Here is a 22145-nt window from a genome sequence, read left to right on the forward strand (position 1 = left end):
GATAAACCTGTTAAGCTAATTGTTTACAATCTCTCGCTTAATATAGAGACTGACCATGCAATTTTCTAAATGAAAAAAACCAAACACTAGCTACAATTTTTATCACTACATGATTATTTTAATATATGATTGTATTTAATGGAATTACCTCATAACCACTAAGAATAAATCAAAGAAAACTATATCTTTTTTTTTTCTTAATTGACTAGTACGATAAAAATTAAGTCTTGGGGGACAAAAAGTAAACAAAGATTAACACTTTAATTTTTCTTGAGCAAAATCAAAGTTCTTCCCAATGGTGGGACCTTGCAAAGATTTTACACCACCTCCTCAAGTAATTATAATCATCTATAAAATTCCCCGGCCCTATCCTCCCCTCTTCACTCATCATAACTTCTATCATTTTTCTTCCAACAAATGTCATAAAAAATCCTTTTGATATAAGGTTGACATATGTGCAAGAATGAAGATCAATAAAACTTTGAGTATCTAGAAATTTGGTAAGCTAAATTATATATATTGATGAAGGAGATCAAGTGTGGCAGCAGGAAACAAGGGACGGTGTCCCCATGCGCGGCGTGCAAGCTGCTTCGGCGGAGATGTGCGGAGGATTGCCTGTTTGCGCCCTACTTTCCGGCGACGGAACCCCACAAGTTCGCCAGTGTGCATAAGGTCTTTGGTGCTAGCAATATCAACAAGATGCTTCAGGTTTTACTACTTGCCTTTCTCTAATTGCTTTTTTTTTCAATTTTGATTAATTTATTTGTTTATAATATAGAAAGAGTTAAAACATACTTCTGTATGTGATTTGGCCGATATTCACTAAAAGAATTTAAAATTTATTCTTATTTTTTAGCTAAAGTTTCAAAGATAAGATCAAATAATAATATTTGGCTGTAATATTAATATATACATATGTATGTACGTATGAAATGTGTGTGTATGCTTTTATAAATATATATATATATTTGTTAGAAAAATAAATATATATATTAATATATATATATATATATATATATATATAACACTTGGTTTCTTAAATTACGTCGTCGCATGTAATTAATGACGTAAGATCTTCGTCGGTGGCAGAGGCAAAAATGTTGTACAAGTGAGAGGTCAAAAGATATGTTTATTAAAAAAATAGATTTTTACTGTAAAAAAAAATAGATTTTTTTATTTGAAGAAAAAATAAATAAATTTGTTTTAATTTTCATATGTATAGTTGGAATTTTTTTTTCCTTTTTTCTTGTTTGGCATAAAGTGTTCGCTTATGTATTTTCAAACGTAGTACTATAGAAAAAGCTCTTCTTGAGGAAGCTATGACCAGAGAATCTATTTTGTGTTCTGTTTTTAAAAATAACTCTGACCACTATGTATCCAAACACAAGAGAGAACCTTTTTTTAAAAACCAAAAAAAAAAAAAAAAATCCTCAACATTCAATAAGGCATTTTAAAAAAAGAAACAAAGAACAAAAAAATTGTCTCAAAGCTTTGCGACACAAAATGAATTTCACCATACACTGGCAAACCCAAGTCATTATATAGAAATGCTCTATCAATTAATTCTTCACCTTTTGATTTTGTCGATTCTGAGTGTCTCTTTTATAACATGGTTATTCCTGACTGTAAATAGTAATTTAATTCATCAAGATTAAATTTTTGAAAAATGAAACTAAAATTTTACTATTTTATTAAGTGTGAATGGTCTATACAAACTGTTTTTGGTGTCATAGCGATTTTTTCCCAATTTTTATCCTTCTATACCCCTACAATCTCTTACCCACTTCTCCAACTTTTTTCTCTTGTCCCTTATATTATCCTCCTACTTCTTGTCAATTTTTTTTGAAACTAACTTTCATTCGCAATTAGGGGTATTCATTCGGATCGAACCGAATTTCACAGTTCAGTTCGGTTAAAAACTGAAATATTTTCGCTTTTTCATTTCGGATTAACCGAATTTCTGTTTATTTTATTTATTTAATTATTTTTTATTTATTAATAAAAACAAATAAAAAATTAATTAGAATATTAAAAAAACAATTAAAAATCAAAAAACCGCTTTTCGGTTTGGTTTGGTGAACCGAGCGAAAAAAAACCGAACCGAAAAGTCGAAAAACTGAAAACTGAAACCAAATCAAACGGTTTTCGATTCAAACTGAATTTTTGGTTTCGGCTCGGTTTGGGAGGTTAACCAAATCTTGAAGAGCCCTATTCATGACAACTAAAAATTTAATAGATTTGAAAAAAAAATAAAATCTATAACATAGAAAAACAAGGATAACCAAGTACTAAAAAATTTTAAAAAAATCATTAAATAGACACTATTATATATTCGTATATTTTGGGTCCTCATAAAAATGTGTCATGTGACTAGTAGATAGAAAGGGAGAGATGACATTGCCCCACCTCTTGCCGCCGAAAGTAGTTACCAAGACATTATCCTAATAAATGATGCACCAAATATTGAATAACAGTCGTACAATTAAATCGCTTTGGCACACCAACATTAGTTGTGTCGTTCAGATATATATATAAATGGTTTCGTTTTCTCGATTTTCGTTTTTTTTTTACGGTTCGATATTCCCTCTTTGTTATAATAGAATGGAAAGATTCCTAACAATCTATAGCTGCGAAATCCATCAGAGAACATTGTAAATTTGGCCGTTTATAATCGTTTGCGATTTTGACCTTTCGGTAATGGCAAATTTCAATCATAGTACATTATATTTGCTATTCAAACAATTTTAGTCGTTTTTCCATGTTTTGGTGTGATGCTCACGTGTCATTAGCATTTCAAAGCAAAAATTATCAAAATTGCAAAAAATGGACCAATTTTTTAAAGATTTTTTACTAAAACTCGTTTTGACTCCACATGATCAATTTTTCAAAAACAAACATAACAGATGGGGAAAAAAAAACACAAATTTCCCTTCAATTTAATTCATGTAGGCCAGAGACATTCAACACAAGAAAAATGAATGCAGGAATTGCCGGAGCATCAGCGAGGCGACTTCGTAAGTTCCATGGTATACGAAGCAAATGCACGAGTGAGAGATCCGGTGTACGGGTGCGTGGGGGCTATATCATCACTGCAGCACCAAGTAGAAGTTCTGCAGACTCAGCTAGCAATCGCGCAGGCAGAAGTCGTGCGCATGCGCATGCGCGTGCGGCACTTTGCGTGTGCCACGGCGGATTCACCGTCTCAGCCCGCCAAGTCCTTTTTTAGCATGGACATGGCGGATCCTTTGGACCAGTACTCCTCCTTCTGGGCATAGTATATCTTCTCAATTTTGTTTAGATATATTTCACCAATATATTTTTATGATGCATCGATCTAGCTCGCTTGTTTAAAGATGATGATGATTATGAAAACCACCGTATACCTAATTCCATCGAGTACTTATGGGCTATGGCTCCTATATAACATACTTGTGATTGAAATCCTATTAGTTTTAAAATCATATTTGTAATTAAGGTTTAAAATGATATTAGTATTACATGAAAAACTTCATGTCCTTTTCAACTTTTTCGAGGATAGCATTAATGCAATTTGACCGCAGAAAATGAAATATTTTTCTTGTGAAAATTATACGCTAATTAAATAAATTTATTGCTTTTATAAGTTAGGCATGTTCGGCAAAATTAATAATAAATAAAGATCTAAACATAAATGAATTATAAGTAATATATATCTCCAATACGAATAACAATTATATTATATATCTCAACCACAGTTATCAACTGTGATAAAGATGTCATTTATTGAGCAAATGAGAGTCATTAAGTGTATATAAGATAGAACCACCTAAGTATATTCGGACATTCCGAAATCAGATCGAAACTTCTTAAGGCATATCGGACTTTCTGAGCCCACTTAGCAAACAAGGCATATATGAGTCCAGTGATCATCGACATGTAGCAGTTCGAAACTTTCAAACCCACGTGGCTAGATAGTTGCCAACCTCAGCGCGATCACACGTACGTGCAGAGGCAGTTCAAAGCTTCCAAACTTAGTCTATAAAATAGGTCATGAACATTCGGAAATTTTACGCATGCATCTTGCATATTTCTCTCTCTAATCTTAGCGCAATTATAGTCATTTCTAGCTGTTTTGAAGGCATGGCGAGTGGCAAGACTCTTCAAGACACTAGAAGAATTTTCTTGATATACTTCGGATATTAAACGAAGTAATAGATAGATAACTATTACCGAAATAGACGCACGTGAAGTAAAAATGTACATTTTTACTTCACATGAAAACCGAATTCGAGAAGGGAAAGCCCTAGACCAGGCGAAAGTGATGGCAGCAATAGGAAGTGAGAGGAAGGTGCACAATGAAGATCGATAGAATGGAAATTAACTTAATCGAGAGAATGGAGATCGAGAGAATTTGGGGATCTCGATTGAAAAATAAAAATAAACAGGTTCAACCTATTACTTCATCCGTTAGAAATTATAAATTTAATTTTCACCATTTTACTTCATCAAAATACATATTTCGAAGTAAAATGTGACTTAAAAATTTAAGTGAAGTCCGTGTTTTTTAATCGATGAAGTATAAGGTACATTTTACTTCGTTAATTTTATAACCGTATTAGATAAGGATATATTATTTCCGCAATAGTGATCATCGAAGTAAAAACTGGTCGCGAAAGTTTTTCTATACGTACGTATATAATATATTGTGAATTTCATCATATCTCTTACTCTCCTGCATGACATTGGTTTTATTATATGTCTATATGTTTACTCAAATAATAATAATAATAATAATAGTTGTCTATACGTACGTATATAATATATTGTGATTTTCAAATGATTTTGTAGCAAAAAGAACAATGATTCCGCTTACCAATAAAACTATTGTAAATTTGCAAAAGTGGTAATTGAATCATTTTTAATTAATAATATATAGGACGAGACGAGGTATAAAGGGGCCAACAAAAGTTAATGTTGGATGGTTCCGTTGATGATATGATGTTAATTTCAAGTTATGAGAAAATGCGTCTGTAGTGAAAATTTACACCTACAAATCATATTACATGAAAAATATGGCAAGGAATATATATTTTTGACATGCAGTAGATTCTTCGCTAGCTCAATTGAAAACACATTTCTGGAAATTGCAGCATCAACCATTTCAAAATTTAACCAAACCTTAAATTTCTTATAAAGCTTTGCACAAACCATAAAAAATCAGTAGAAACAGACCGATTTCTAGAAATTGGTGCAACAATTTTAGTACAACAAAATCTCAAGCAAGGGAGTACTTACAGTAAAAAAACAAAAAGTATTTTTTGAAACAAAAAACCTGAATCATTGGTTTTTTTGGTTGTTCTCCTCTCCTTCTGCATCATTAGAAATAGGAGAAAAAGTCCTCGGAATTCATTTCCAACGTGTGGAAATTTCAACTTCAATTCTTCAGCAGGATCTGGAGCACAACGGGCATCCAACAAGGTTTGCATTAAATGACATGTTCGTCCCATTGAGGGTCCCCAAGGATGTATTAACAAAATTGATCTAGTGGAGTAACCAAAAACTTGAGGATCAGCCGACGAAGCGGACATCCTCGAAGGGCGACGGACTAAGATATCATCCGAAAGCCTTAATAATAGTTGAGGGTGTATTAAGACTTACTTATGAGCAAGTTTAGCTAGTAATACCATTCTTTTTGTTATAATGTCTATGACATAGGTATGAACATTCTCATATCAATTTTAAAGGTATGTAATAAGTACTAACTGGTCTGGGACCAACGAAATATATATTTTTATATGTTGCATGTATATGTTTCGTATGATGCATGTTTCTTGTCACGATTTATATGTTGCATTGAATATCACGTTCAGCCGTTTACATATATCGCATATCTCATTGCATAATCAGATCAGGCTTACAAAGACAACAATATTCAATTGAATCGATGCATATTAATAGATATCTCATCAATTATATAGGTGATCTCTAGCAAAAGCAGAGAGTGATCCAACACCAGTGCACTCAAGTTTAAAGTCTATCCATAGGAAATTTCGCATCCCATGTTTGGGCTGTATCTTGTTCAATCATCTTCTCCACAATTTATCAGTTCCCCTACTTTGTTCTAATGTAAATTGGTGAGCAATGAGTAAGAGGTCCGATAAATTTTATGGAGTCCAACTATTCCTTGTATCTCATTATACGCCTCACACCCCCAAACATTGTCTCATTGTAATTTAAAAAAACTCCCCCAATGTCCCATTTCCTCCTACATTCTCTTTGGTTTAATTTTCCATCTAATTAACCTCTTTTCTTCTCTATGCAAAAATCCAATTTCCTCCACTAAAATTTGGAGGATTAATACTTTTCTTTTGATTGTGTATTTAGGATTATTCACTAAAATATGTTATCGTTCCAGATTTCATTTTGTTATACTCGTGACCTAATTTTTCAATATAACTAAACAATGAAGATTTTATTTTTGTATCTAAAATTTTGTACATCTCACACATATAATAACGATTTTTACAATATAGTTAACATTCAAACAAAGTACATTATTTAAAAATAATACTAATTTTGTTAATAAGAAAATTAACTTCTAATAACAATTATAATATCAAATTGATGATTTTTAATTTGAGATTAATGTCCTCTTGTCAGTTTCAAATTTGAAACGTTTCTTTCATTAATCTTCTTCAATGACAAAAATTAACATCATGTTTTCAATTGCATTATATCTAATTATTTTATATAATTATTGTTTGATTATTAATTAGGCTTATGCCTCAATTAATCATAAATCCTCACATCTTTTCAAATTCTTAATTCCTCCAAAATGAACCTCACGTTTAAGACTACCATTTTATTCATTAAATTATATTATTCCTCCTAAAGTGTAAGAAACCATTCCTTTATATATATTTAATATGAAATTATTACTATTTAAAAGTTGTAACTCATTTACACAAATTTCTTTCAATGTGATAATAATTTCTCCTAATTAAATTGGCGACATTTCATGTCCTTTTTGTATAGTATATAAATCCTTTCCAACCCACTTTTTCTAACAAAGAGAGTAGAGAGGAAAACCTTAAAGTACCCCATATTTTGTCGTCATCCAATTTACTTAATGCTAAATACACTATTCCAATTCATTTTTACTTTCACTTTGTAAAATTGACACTGCCAACTTATTCCCTTCCATGTTAGTATCTGCTAATTCTTTTTATTAGATTAGAGTAGCAGCATAAGAATTGAAGGCCACTAGAAATAATAGTATTTCAAGTGGAGACATTGGATACGATGTACTTGTGTATATTTAAGGATTCTTGAGGTATATAATTCTTAAGTTATGTCATGAGGTTGATGATAGATGATGATACACAATATTTTTTCACTATATGAATCTTAGATCGAGGTAAGTGAGCTTTACGTTTTAAAATTATATGTATGCTTCGAAAATTCAATCGTTCATGAATATATTTTGAAATCTTGTTATGTAATTTTATTCTTGATGCAATCTGGTTAAAAGTATGTTTTAAGGGAACTGTTATGATTTGAATTAGGAGTAGAAACAAAATTTTTGAACCATGATAAGTTAGGGCCCTGATGCAGTGGGTAATAATAACCGAACAATGACCTCACCCCTTAGAGGGATTACATATAGGAGACTGATCAGTTAGCCATGAATAAGGAGATGATTTTCAGTGTCGTGTCAAGTCAAGTTATGTTACGATAAGTGAAGTTTTGTTATGATGTTTATGCTATGATATGATAAGACATGCTATGATTTAAATATATTTTGAAAGATGTCATGTTTGAATCCAAGTATGAATTTTTGTCAAATATATATGTATATATTTTAATCTATAATCGATCGGCCCCCACTTGCTGAGTGACACCCAGATCGCTCACCCCCTTACTTCCCTCCCAAGATGAAAATGAAGAAGAACTTGAAGAAGAAGATCATCGCTAAGGTTAGACTGATGAAAAAAGAGAAATTTAAAAGTGCTGCTATTATTTGAGTTTTATTTGTCCCTATGATGATAAGTTTAGCTTCGCTGATTTATTTGGTATATGATTTTCTTTATAGGATGTAAGAACAAATTTCGTCATGAAATAATATACTGGTTTTTTGTTAAAGTCTATACTATGAGGCTTGTTGTTTTTGAATTTTATTTGAAAACAACGCCGAGTTGGACACACTTTGGGACTATTAAGATGAAGAATGAGAATGAATCACTTGAGGTCTAATAATGAGAATGAGAATGAATCACTTGAGGTCTAATAAGTAAGATTTAGAATGAGAACGAATCACTTGGAGACTAGCAAGTAAGATAGAGAATAGGAAAGAACCACTTGGGAACTAGTAAAAAATTTTATATGGCTAGTAGAAATTTTGAGAATGATTGTGTAGCCTTAAGTTGGACTCACTTTGGGACTATTCTTTAAGTACATTATCGATAGAAATATTTAAGTTTGATTTCGAATTTATAAAGAATTATTTGGGAACTGGTGTTCATTACATTATAGATAGAAAATCTAAGTCATGATTGTCGAATTTTAAGTTAGTTTAGAAATATTGGGTTATAAATTAACATGATTGGGTTATAGATTGACTCGAAGATTTTTATTAGTGTTTACTTCTCGAGAAAAAAAAATATATGACATTCTAATTATAAGAATAAATTTTTTTCATAAGATCATATTTTCCTAGAAATAATTGGAAAAACAATAATAATAATTATTTGTGCTCTATCATTTGATTATTATCTTTTACCTTCTTACTCATTCAATATGTTCAGCATTCAATTTTTTTCCCTAGAATGAACATCTTAAATTACTACGTATACTATCTATTTCATATTTTCTTGATTAATAAAATATGTTTTATTTTTAAATCATCATCTAGCTACAAATGTTTTCTATTTGAAAATTATATATTCCTCATATTTTTTCTTGCATGTGTTTAGACAATTTGTGGTTTAGTGATCTGAAAATCAAATGTGTAAGATATCAAATATTTTATTTAGTTATGTGTTGTATCTATTCCATATTTTACGGACGCATGTTGTGTATACCGTGGTAACTAGTAGAATGAAATATTAACAATGCCAAATGCTAGTAAGAAAGATAAATGGAAAGTCAAATTTACGCTGCACACAATCTATGTTTTGAAAATAAATATTGTCGGCATATAAATCAAAGTTAATTATATTACTCATTATTGAGCTAACACTCCTATTATATTACTACCACTTATGAAAATTGTGAAGTATGAATTTATTTTTAAAGCATCTAAATTAATTGGTGAATTGTTACTCTAAAGTTAAAATTAAAATATCGATATGAATAATTTGAAAATATGGAAGAGAAAATTATTATTTGTATCATCAAAAATTAAATGAAATTTAAAGAAAATCAGCCGATTGAAAATATATATGGACGTCATATCATAAACTTACAATTTTTTCTAACTGTTAAAAAAATTAGAATATAAATGGAAGAATTTTGAATTGAAAACAAAAAACCAAAAACTACCTGTAAGCTACACTACGTTACAAAACTTATTATCTAAAAGCTAAAGTTATATTTCAGCATATTATTAAACATTTTAAATATATATTTTCTAACTTGGAAAAGCAAATTTTAAATTTCGTAAAAAATATGTTATCAGATAAGCACATAATATAAGTAAGAAAAATAAGTATCCTAATCCATTTCAAGATGATATTTTAGGATTATTTCATTAAATAAGGCTATATTGTAAAATGTTTAACAAATAAGGTTATTTTTAAAAATAACACTTTGAGAAGGGCTAAAATAATTAAATTCTCATAAAATTATGTTTATGATACCTAACAAAATTAGCTATCATTAACATAAGCACAAAATGTCAGGTAAAACATTAGATTTTGGGTTAATTAGGTTTACGTCCAAAAACTTAATATAGGTAATAAAAACAAACACACACACAATCAAGTAGAGAAGTCAAAAATCTAAAAAAATAAGTTGAAGAGAGTTGCTTTTGAATTTGACACGGAATAAACAAGAGATTAATTCAATCAATTAATATAGAATATAAATTAGAAACTTCATAAAGAAATACAGAGCTATGATATTGATTGGCACTCAACAATACTATACAATGCTATTACCTTCGCATGGACAGAGATATTCTTGAGGCGAACCACCTAAGAATTTAGTGTGTTATTTCTTATTTTTGTTCATTTACATCCAATAATTGATTAATCACTGCAGCACTTGAGTAAATTTATCGATATTCAATATAGGTTTCATCATCAAAATCTTGGATAAACAAAGGTAATACCATAATTTTCCCACAATTTTAAGCATACAATACCATATCCATTGAATTCATGCAAAAAATTCAATTAATCCCCATGAAATTCTTCATTTAAAACAGTAAAGACATCACATTTCATTCACATTCTTGATTCTAAAAAGTTGCAATAACAAAAAACCAAAAGAAACCAGAAGGTAACTAGCACATTCTGCATCTAAAATCTCAAGCTCTCTCACCCCTAATCCTCCTCGCCAACTGAATATCCTTGGGCATAATGGTGACCCTTTTAGCATGAATTGCACACAAGTTGGTATCCTCGAACAGACCCACCAGATAGGCCTCCGCAGCTTCCTGAAGCGCCGCCACGGCGGAGCTCTGGAAGCGGAGATCGGTCTTGAAATCCTGGGCGATCTCCCTCACAAGCCTCTGAAAGGGCAGCTTCCTGATGAGCAACTCGGTGCTCTTCTGATACTTCCGGATCTCCCTCAGGGCCACCGTCCCCGGGCGGAATCTGTGCGGCTTCTTCACGCCTCCGGTGGCCGGGGCGGATTTTCTCGCCGCCTTCGTCGCCAGCTGCTTCCTGGGAGCCTTCCCGCCAGTGGATTTCCTTGCCGTTTGCTTGGTACGCGCCATCGATGGAGATACACGAAAATGATAATTTAATGGGATGTGCTGGCAAATGAAAATGGTGATGTTTCTGAAGATTTGGGTGGAATTTAAAGGTGAAAATTGAGAGGGAATTTGGGGATTTCTCTTTGGGTAAATGGAGGATCTGGCCATCTGGGCTGTTGGATTAGATGTTAGTGAACGGTTACGATTGCGATCTGAGTGTTTTACGGAACAGCCAATGGGAAACGACCTTTTGTGGGGCTTTAGATGTGACTGTCACCGTTGATTGTGCTGTGTTTCATGGTCCAGATTGATTGAAGTAAACCTTCTCTGATTCTACTAACAAGGCTTGTTTAATTAATAACTTATTTATTACTTACTAGACTAGATAAAATCATAAAAAGGCAATCAGTGTAGTTTATGTTCTACAAAATATGATAGTATTTTTTTTCTTATTTTTTAATTGAATAGCATTGTCTAAATAAGTAATTTTTTTATATTTGCGATATATATGTATATAAAAATATTTTTTTTTTAGAGTTGAAAGAACATTTCTTTTGTATCTTTCTCATGTTCCACCTATAGATATTATTTTAGGAGCGGATACTGGATTGATTTCTTTCTAGTATTCCACAATCCAAAACCAGTTTAACTTCATAAAAGGGGAAATGGTCATTTTGATCATGTAACTTAGAACATTTTCTCTTTTGGTCATATATATATTCAAATTTTGATAGTAGTTTTGTAACTTTATATTTTTTGCTATTCTCATCTTATTGCTATCGAAAAATCCTATATCGTCGGAAATCAGTGATTAGACTGTTGGAGATAGTATCCTTAAAGCATTGTAAAAATACTTTGTGTTTATAATTAATAGAAACGATATTTATTATCGAACATATTTGTGTGTTATTATCATTAATATCATAACAAAATCCCTAGTTTATTTGGAAGCAACCATAATTTTAGTATATATAAGAGTTATATATATATATATATATGGATTACATTATGGATAATAAATTTAAATTAAGTCAGTGATAAAATTAATTAAAGTATGAGATCTTTAATTCAAACATCACTAATACAACACATGAACATTATGAATGTAACTATCTTATCTGGACGGTCGATGTGGAGACATCTAGATATGGGCATTTACAAATAATGAGAATATGTAGGACTTGTGTTACGCCTTAAACGCATATAAATATCAAGTGTGAGATTAATATTTTTAAATCATTAGCATATCTCAAAAATTGTATTTTGATGATTACAAAACTCGGTTTATTGTTACTAATCATTTAAAGTAAGAATATGCAGATATAAAGATTTTTTCTCAGTTGAGTTCGGAAGTTCCGAACGCATTCTCAAGAAATGTCCATCCGAAGGACTTCGGAGGCAACGAAATTTCACTGTTCGGAAGTTCCGAATATGAGATCTCTTGGTCCGATCCTCAAGATCAATAAACTTAATGAAATGCGGAGAAATTGATTCTGAAGATAGTTTGGTAGTTTCGAAGTGGGGTCGGTGGTTCCGAAATCTTTCCCAGCACATCGGATTTGAATTTTGAATTTGAGCGGACTATGTAGTTCGGTAGATCCCAAGAGAAGAACGGAGGTTCCGATCCTTAAGCAGCAATTATGGGATTTGATTAAACAATATCGATAGTTCCGAACAGGGTTCGGAAGGTCCGAACTCACTCAATTTTTCACCACTATAAAAAGGCCATTTCGAAGACATTTGAAGACACAACATAGCTCTCAAAGAATTTTTCTCTTGTGTCTTTCAATATATTCTTGTATAAAATATTATAAGTGTGGTGACCGTGATTATGATTGTTGTATCTTTGAAAGTTGTGATCGAGTTTTAAAGGCTATCTTTGGAGCCGTCAAGGCCAAGTAGACGCAATGAGCGTGTTGTTGTAAAGGCTATCATTGGAGCCTTCAAGGCCAAAAAGAAATTATAGTGATACCTCGGTAAATCGATCTTAACCGGGAATGGGAGACTTAGACGATTCTTCGTCGAACTTTCATAAACATCTCTTTTCTCTTTTACTGCTTTATTTAATTTTTGTCAATTTATTTACTTTAATTTTTGCTATTTTTTATTGTCCAAAAGTCTTCCGCTTGCGTTTTTGCAAAATAATTTTAAAACGCTAAAGAGGCCAAGGAACCTAATTCAACCCCCGCCCCCCTTAGGTTCCAACAAGTGGTATCATAGCCACATTTTGATTTTATTTTTCAAAATATTTTTATGGGCAATCTAGCAAATGATTATGCTCAAAGACAATCTACCAATCGTCCTCCTTTTTCCAATGGTACTAATTACATATATTAGAAAAATATAATGGCAGTATATATCCAATCTATTGATTATGATCTTTGAAAAGTGACGGTGAATGGTCTCTACGTCCCCATGAAAAAAGTGGATGAGAAAGAAGTTCCAAAAGGAACGGACGACCTTTCAAAAGAGGACATGCGATTGATTTCTCAAAATGCTAAAGCTATGAATATTTTGCATTTTGCCTTAGATATGAACGAGTACAACCAGATCTCAATGTTCTCCTCCGCAAAAGAGATTTGGTACAAATTAGAGATTTGTTAGTAAGGAACCAACCAAGTGAAAGAGACAAAGATTGATATTTTTTAACTAAAATATGAAACATTCGAGATGGATCCCAAAGAATATGTTGATACCATGTTTTGAAAGTTTACTCAAATCATCAATGAACTTGCTCAACTTGGTGAAACCTATCCACCCAAGCAATTTTGGAGGAGAGCACTCCGAGCACTACCGACATAGTGGGATGCAAAAAGAACGGTGATCATTGAGTCCAAAAAAGATGGTGCTACCTCCTATGACCTTGATGAGCTTCATGGAACCCTAAAAACCCATGAGCTTGAAGTATACATCCGAAAGAAGAACGAGAAAGATGATGACAAGATCAAAGCTAAAAGGATAGCTTTGACAAGTCAAGTTTAAGGAAGTGATGATGAAGACATGGCTCTATTCACCAGAAAGTTCAAAATATTCATGTGGAGTAACAAATTCAAGAAAGACAAGAAGGTTGAAAAGAGGTAACATGTTACAACTGCCAACAAACGGGTTACTATGCTATTCAATGCCCACTTAGAAAGAAACTTGACAAGGACAAGAAAAAGGCACTCATGGCCACATGGAGCGATAGTGACGATGACAACGAGGAAGCAAACTTCTTCCTTGTAACGCCCCAAAATTATCTTAATGGACTTTATTTGAGATAACCAGAGATTTTAGAAGTCGAGGGCCGATTCGATTTTGATCAGGGACAAAAATGCAATTTTCAGAATTTTCAGGGACTAAAACACAATTATAGGAATTGTTAGATATTTAAAAGGATTTGACTTGTTTTATTCACTTCATCACCTCCACCAAACCGCCATTATCCATTTTAGGCATGAGAAAGCTTCCCCAAGCTTTTGTGATTTCCATTTTTGCTCAATCCGTCCGACAGAATTTATTTCTGACTTTATATCTTCGATCACAGCGACGAGTGCTCCGTTTTGAAGTAAGTCTTTCTTATTTCTGAGAAGTTTGAATTTTTAGACGTTGTTAGAATTGATTTATATTCGGAGAGGATGATTTTGAGATAGCTGTGATAGTATATCTAAGACGGTGTGAAGATCTAACGACGATCGGATTTGATATGAATTTTCTAGTTATTTTCAAAAATTGGAGTTTTGAGATGTGTTGGGATTAGATTGGAAATGATGTTTGATGATTGAATTGAGTTTATTGAATTGATATCTTGCTGTCTGCGTTTTCGGTTTGATCAGTTTATAGCCGTTATGCCGTCAGTTTGAATTTTGGAATCGTTTCGATGTTTTGATCGTATCGAGTTTGTTTGAGCTTTTGATGTCGATATTGATCCTTATGACTTCTTCTGTTAGATTGAAGTGAAGTCAACAGAGTTGCGAGATAGCAGCTTTGGCCAGTTAGGAGATTGAAGTCGGTACAATATCGATTTTCTTAATTATCAATCGAAGAAGTGTGATTGTGTTTCGAATGAAATTGTTTGGATATTGATTATTATCCTTATTATTAATTTTCAGATTTCAGTACCTTCGAAGCGAATAAGGTAAAAGATGACTTGGACTTGAATGGAACGATTAACTCGAATCCGACTTGATTCGAGTGTTCCGAAGAAATCACATACTTGCATGATTGAATGCTTATTTGAAATAATAATTGAATGTTTATTTGAAAGCATGATTGAATGATTATTTGAATTGAGGAAAGAAATGATAATTGAATGCATTAGATTACATATGCATGTATTTTGACGAAAGCATGATTGAATGCTTATATGAATTGATGATTGAAATGATATTAGAATGTATGAGATGACATATGCATTCATATTGAGCCTCGATTCATTTCAATTTGATTAGACGATCTAGAGATTGTAGTTGAGTGACTTGGTTGGAGATTTTATACCTTGTTAAACGACTCTATATAATGCTCTGGAGTCTAGAGAATTAAAATATGCCTCGTCCACCTCGAGAGGGGAGTTCGGTGTGATCGTTGGATATTTTAACCTCGGGATCCCAAACCGAAGAAAGAAAGAAAGAAAGAAAGAAAGAAAGAAGAATTCCAAGTGATTATCTGAGTCTGATAATCCAGAAGTTTTAAAGACATGCATATCATTTTAATTCAGTACTTGGATGAATTACTTGATTTCTATCTTGATGTGATAGATATATGGAAGTTGATACATGTCATGACTTGATATGTTTATTTGATATGCATGATTGTCTCTTTTACTGGAAATTGTATTCTCACCGGATTATCCGGCTATTGTCTTTTTTTTGTATGTGTGCATGGCAACAGGTGGGGCAGGATCGAATCAGAGACGATAGGGATAGAACAAAAATGAAGAATAGAAGTGAGACTTCGAGTTAGGATTGGAAATGCATGTCAATCTAGTTTATGTTTTGAAAGAACGTTTATAATTTGGATGTATGGAATATCGTATATAGTATGTATGATGATTTCGAGTTTAGTTCCAAGCTTTCAAATTATGCATGATGTTTGAATTGATGGATTGATTGAGTTGGAAAAAGAATTTAGAAAGAAAAACCAAAAATTCCTGGGCAGAGTGTCTCGCTCGATCGGCAGACTCTTACCGATCGAGCGAGCACCTCTGTACAGAGGCAGGAGGTTGAATTTTGTTGGCCGCTCGATCGGCAAGAATTCACCGATCAAGCGGGCGTCCCGATTTTCTGGGCAGTGGCTTGATAGATTGTGGCCGCTCGATCGGTAAGAATTAACCGATCGAGCGGGCACTGTTCACTTTTAAAAAAAAAATTATTACTTTTAATCTTGGATCTTGAATGCCCTATTGTTGTTTAATTCCGAGATTAGATGTTTAGAATTCAGGTCTCACATTAAGTGGTATCAGAGCGATAAGATTTTTGGACTGAACTAGAGTGAGCGGGTAGATCGAGTCCGCTTGAATTGGATTCTCGCATGTGTTTGAGTTATTTAATTGATTTATTAAATTCAATGCGAGCATGCTTGATGATTGAGAATTATTTGAATTACTTGGATATGTGATTTAAATTTTAAAGCATGAATTAATTGAGATACGAACTGTTTCGAGTTACTGGTTGCATTGAATACTCTAGAGATCGAATGAGTATGTCGAGCTGAGGTTGTTGGACACCGGATAGATGTATTTGAGATGTTGTGTTCTAATCCTCTTGAATCAGATTTTCTACTCGGCAAGTTTTGAACAAAATTCAACTAGTAGCGAACTCGATTGTACAGAATTGTTCTGTGACTGAACTGACGGATGTCACTCCGAAATGATGGAAGCATTGCTAATGAGATTTCAGTCTTTTAGCCTTCAACTCTAAGGAGTTCTGAGAATGAGTTTGGGTGTGAAAGCTGATTTGAAGAGATCGATCAGTTTTTTGATTCTTTTAAACTATACTGATGAACGACGGATTCAGTTAGTTGGTTACCAACTGCTAGGTTTTGCGAAAAGTTGGTGGATATTGAAGAAGAAAGCCTTAAAGAAACAAGATTTGGTCGTTTCGTAGAGTTGTTTAAATCCGAGTTTCTACGAAAGACTTTAGTACTTGCTCGAGGATTCACAGACTCTAACTGTTCTTGACGATGATGAAGCAGGTAACTGTTCGATTCTAGTATTTTGACTCTTTTTCTGTTAGATATTGATGCAACTTTTCTTCTTGTGGAGAGGTTAGATTGATGCTTCCTCTACTTTTGACTATCTGAATTAGTTGCGATAAATTTAGTTCGAAATTTTGAATTTTGTTTCGATGGGAGTTGATACTGAACAGTGCAATATTTTTGGTTATCAGATTTTGATTATATTATCGATGTAGTGCATTAACCGAGTACAGGGCAACCGAGGTTGATTTAAGACAGTTGCCAGATTCAGATCCGAGATGATAGACGAATGGATTTCCTCCGATTTGCCTCCGAATCGAGAGGATGAGTTCAGCATTTATTTTAGATCAGACATCATCGACTGATAATATGAAGGGAAGAAGTTTCAGAGATTGAATTCGAAATGAGGTACGACCGATTTGAATTTTTTATTTTTTTTATCGTACAGATTGAATTGGAATTGCATCTGCATTATTTATGAGTCCTTTGAACCGAATCTTCCAGAGGTTTGTAGATGAGTTCTTGAGTATTCTTATCGATAAATCTTTTATCCTTCGAAGATCCGTATTGATCTTTCAGATTCTTTAAGAAATGTTCGCAGATTTGCATGTCGATCAATTATTCTATTCTTTTGACGTCTGAATCTCGTGAGACCGAGTGGTATTTTCCTCGATCTTTTCTCTGGGAAGATGGAATTTTATTGAATACCTCAAGACTAGAGCTGTTATGAATTGATCTGGATCGACGTCCTTATCTGAATTTGAAGATTCTTGGATTTAGCGAGTTCTACCGCGAATCCTTTGAGAAATTCTTATTGTTGATTAGACGAATACTCAGCAGGTTTTGCTCTTCTGTTCAGTTGTATCTTTGATGACCTATTGGTGCTTTGCACTCCTTCTTATTGAGTATTGAGACTTATTCTTGTTTAGAAGTACTCCTTGTTATCTTGAGCATCGAAGAAGTTGAAGATGTTCGAGATGCAATGTTAGTTTCCGATTTGAATCTCACAGAGATCTTATTGCTTGGAAGATTTCAGTAATCTATTCTGATCTTGGAAGATAGAAGTTTTGATTGTCGCAGTCCGAACTGATTATGAGTTGGGAAAGAGAGTTATAGAGGGCGATTAATCTGACTGCGAATTTTATTGTTATCCGGAGAACTGATGGTAACAGCTACAATTGTAAGCTGTATGATCTGATCTTATTTTATCTACTTCAGTTGTCTTCTTTGACAGATGATTGCTGCACTTTTGTTAGAGTCTGGAAAAGATGGAACGTTTATCTTGACTCTTTCATTCGACTTCGAACCAGAATTGATTGAGAAGATTGATAACGCTTTGGAATCTGATTCGATCTTTCAGAATCCGATGAAGATAGATCAGATCTGAGTTTAATCTGAGATGCAGAATTTTTATTGATGCCTTATTAGCGAATAACGTTGTTGTGCCAGATGTTTCGGTTTGAGACAGAGTATCAGGATATTGGCACTTTGAAGTTTATTCAGAGTTCTTCCAGATGATCGGAAGATGGTTGATAAATTGAGAAATCAGATCGAATAGAGGATGATGAAGTATGAGATTCAAAGTATAGTTTCTGATGTTGTGAACTGTCAGCAGTCAGAAAGAGAACGATCCAATTTTCTGTTGTATAGTCTATTCTGATTCAGAATGGAGTTGGGATCACAATTCGTTGATTTTAGTAGCAAGACTACTTTGTTGAGTTCGAGATGAGATGTTATCTGAGTATCGTTGAGCGAGTGATGGAATACTCCGTTAAGAATTATCGACTCTAAGAATTCTTGATTTATTATGTAGAATGACTGTTATTACAGAATAGTATGAACGAACTCTCGAAACTTTTTAGTCGATGTATTGAATTGTAACCTGAACTGGTTGATGTTCCAGTGGTTATTGAATGATTGAAGTTGTTCGGAATGAACTTCTAGATTGGTCCCGATTGTCAGAATGAGTTTGACACTGATTTGAGATACGAATTTTTATCCACAGGAAGTTTGTGGAAGTGAGCTTTCTCAGAATCGTTTTTGAATTGAGGTATGATCGTTTTGAGCTTTTGACCGGCCATTTGATTTGATGAATACTCCTGTATTGCTGAAGAATGTGTCTGTAGACCGAATCTCTCAGAAGTATTAGTTGAAATTAGGAGTTGTTATCGATGAAATTCTTGTTTCTGGTTTTGAGATTTGTACTGATCGTACAGAGCCTTCTACAATCTTTTCAGAATTGTACGTCGATCAGTTGTAGACTAATCTCGATGTTTGAAATTCTGAGCGGACCGAATGAATTTCTTTGATCTTTTATCTGATGATGGAATTTCTGATTATCCGCTCTTCTGTATTCTGAGTCTCAGTACTGATGATCTTGCAGTACTTGGTTTTCTTCTTATTGAGATTTCTGATTTGAATCTTTTTAACAGAAGGAGTGAATGCAGCAACTGATGTTTAGAACCGAAGAATTTGTTCTTATTTTATCTACTGTCTGATTTTGATTGACCGATAGATAGGATCCGTTACAGTTTTCTGTACAGAATGATTATGACGAAGAGGAGAGAATTGATATCTTGTCAGAGGTCATGAATTGCCAAAATATGTCAGTCTAGACAGAGATCCTCGATGTATTGTTCTTTCGGCATAGACTTAGAAGAGATTTTTGTGTTTATTACAACTTATTTCGATTCGATACCCTCAGAATGACGGACAGCCAGATCAGATGAGTCGAACTTTAGAAGAATTTCTTTGAGTAGTAGTGCTCAACTTAGCACTAGTTGACAGAATTCTTGATGTTTGTAGAAATTTCGTGCAACAACAGAGTTTGACGAGTTATTGGAGGCACATTATAGAAGTTGTGCGAGAGTAGAGGATGATCGAATTGAATTTTGATATTAATTCCCTTTGTCTCTTGGTTTAGAACATAAGATGATTCGAATTGTGACTGAGTTTAGAAGAATTTTCTGACGACGATGAGTTGACTTTTGATAGACGGACGGAGTGTTGATGAAGTAATCGACTAGTGTTTCTGACTTCTCTGATTGATTGAGATGTCGAACTAATTGAGACGAATGATTCAGAGTTTGATTGGAAGCATATTCTGGACTTAGTTTCGAGATGTAAATTCTTATTGCAGTCCTTTGACTTTATCCTCGACCTTGTGATAGAACAGTGATTGATTTCGAGGACGAAATTGATTCTTAGAGGGGGAGAATTGTAACGCCCCAAAATTATCTTAATGGAATTTATTTGAGATAACCAGAGATTTTAAAAGTCGAGGGCCGATTCGATTTTGATCAGGGACTAAAATGAAATTTTCAGAATTTTCAGGGACTAAAACTCAATTATAGAAATTTTTAGATATTTAAAAGGATTTGACTTGTTTTATTCACTTCATCACCTCCACCAAACCGCCATTCTCCATTTTAGGCGTGAGAAAGCTTCCCCAAGCTTTTGTGATTTCCATTTTTGCTCAATCCGTCCGACAGAATTTATTTCTGACTTTATATCTTCGATCACAGCGACGAGTGCTCCGTTTTGAAGTAAGTCTTTCTTATTTCTGAGAAGTTTGAATTTTTGGACGTTGTTAGAATTGATTTATATTCGGAGAGAATGATTTTGAGATAGCTGTGATAGTATATCTAAGACGGTGTGAAAATCTAACGACGATCGGATTTGATATGAATTTTCTAGTTATTTTCGAAAATTGGAGTTTTGAGAAGTGTTGGGATTAGATTGTAAATGATGTTTGATGATTGAATTGAGTTTATTGAATTGATATCTTGCTGTCTGCGTTTCCGGTTTGATCAGTTTATAGCCGTTATGCCGTCAGTTTGAATTTTGGAATCGTTTCGATGTTTTGATCGTATCGAGTTTGTTTGAGCTTTTGATGTCGATATTGATCCTTATGACTTCTTCTGTTAGATTGAAGTGAAGTCAACAGAGTTGCGAGAGAGCAGCTTTGGCCAGTTGGAAGATTGAAGTCGGTACAGTATCGATTTTCTTAATTATCAATCGAAGAAGTATGATTGTGTTTCGAATGAAATTGTTTGGATATTGATTATTATCCTTATTATTAATTTTCAGATTTTAGTACCTTCGAAGCGAATAAGGTAAAAGATGACTTAGACTTGAATGGAACGATTAAATCGAATCCGACTTGATTCGAGTGTTCCGAAGAAATCACATACTTGCATGATTGAATGCTTATTTGAAATCATAATTGAATGTTTATTTGAAAGCATGATTGAATGATTATTTGAATTGAGGAAAGAAATGATAATTGAATGCATTAGATTACATATGCATGTATTTTGACGAAAGCATGATTGAATGCTTATATGAATTGATAATTGAAATGATATTAGAATGCATGAGATGACATATGCATTCATATTGAGCCTCGATTCATTTCAATTTGATTAGACGATCTAGAGATTGTAGTTGAGTGACTTGGTTGGAGATTTTATACCTTGTCAAACGACTCTATATAATGCTCTGGAGTCTAGAGGATTAAAATATGCCTCGTCCACCTCGAGAGGGGAGTTCGGTGTGATCGTTGGATATTTTAACCTCGGGATCCCAAACCGAAGAAAGAAAGAAAGAAAGAAAGAAAGAAAGAAAGAAAGAAGAATTCCAAGTGATTATCTGAGTCTGATAATCCAGAAGTTTTAAAGACATGCATATCATTTTAATTCAGTACTTGGATGAATTACTTGATTTCTATCTTGATGTGATAGATATATGGAAGTTGATACATGTCATGACTTGATATGTTTATTTGATATGCATGATTGTCTCTTTTACTGAGAATTGTATTCTCACCGGATTATCCGGTTTTTGTCTTATTTTTGTATGTGTGCATGGCAACAGGTGGGGCAGGATCGAGTCAGAGACGACAGGGATAGAACGAAAATGAAGAATAGAAGTGAGACTTCGAGTTAGGATTGGAAATGCATGTCAATCTAGTTTATGTTTTGAAAGCACGTTTATAATTTGGATTTCTGGAATATCGTATATAGTATGTATGATGATTTCGATTTTAGTTCCAAGCTTTCAAATTATGCATGAT

At 33.2% G+C, this 22145-nt stretch overlaps 2 protein-coding genes across 2 annotated transcripts; one reads left to right on the forward strand and one right to left on the reverse strand.

Annotated features, from left to right (window-relative positions):
• Positions 1-522: 522 nt before the first annotated feature.
• On the forward strand, positions 523-3275 carry LOC140873970 (LOB domain-containing protein 4-like). Its single transcript, XM_073277249.1, has 2 exons — positions 523-708; positions 2985-3275. The coding sequence occupies exons 1-2, from the start codon at positions 523-525 to the stop codon at positions 3273-3275; spliced, it is 477 nt and encodes a 158-aa protein (XP_073133350.1).
• A 7114-nt stretch (positions 3276-10389) lies between these two features.
• Positions 10390-10979, reverse strand: LOC140875571 (histone H3.2). The gene has a single exon (XM_073279288.1). The coding sequence runs from the start codon at positions 10916-10918 to the stop codon at positions 10508-10510; it is 411 nt and encodes a 136-aa protein (XP_073135389.1). The 5' UTR covers positions 10919-10979; the 3' UTR covers positions 10390-10507.
• Positions 10980-22145: the final 11166 nt, after the last annotated feature.

The sequence above is a fragment of the Henckelia pumila genome, chromosome 1 (genome assembly GCF_033568475.1).
Source record: "Henckelia pumila isolate YLH828 chromosome 1, ASM3356847v2, whole genome shotgun sequence".
Classification (NCBI taxonomy): Eukaryota; Viridiplantae; Streptophyta; class Magnoliopsida; order Lamiales; family Gesneriaceae; genus Henckelia; species Henckelia pumila.

Excerpts from the sequence above, each read along its gene's own strand:
- LOC140873970 (XM_073277249.1), top strand. The coding sequence starts at position 523 with ATGAAGGAGATCAAGTGTGGCAGCAGGAAACAAGGGACGGTGTCCCCA. Across the intron at positions 709-2,984 it reads ATATCAACAAGATGCTTCAG|GAATTGCCGGAGCATCAGCG; the intron begins GTTTTACTACTT and ends AAATGAATGCAG.
- LOC140875571 (XM_073279288.1), bottom strand. The coding sequence starts at position 10,918 with ATGGCGCGTACCAAGCAAACGGCAAGGAAATCCACTGGCGGGAAGGCT.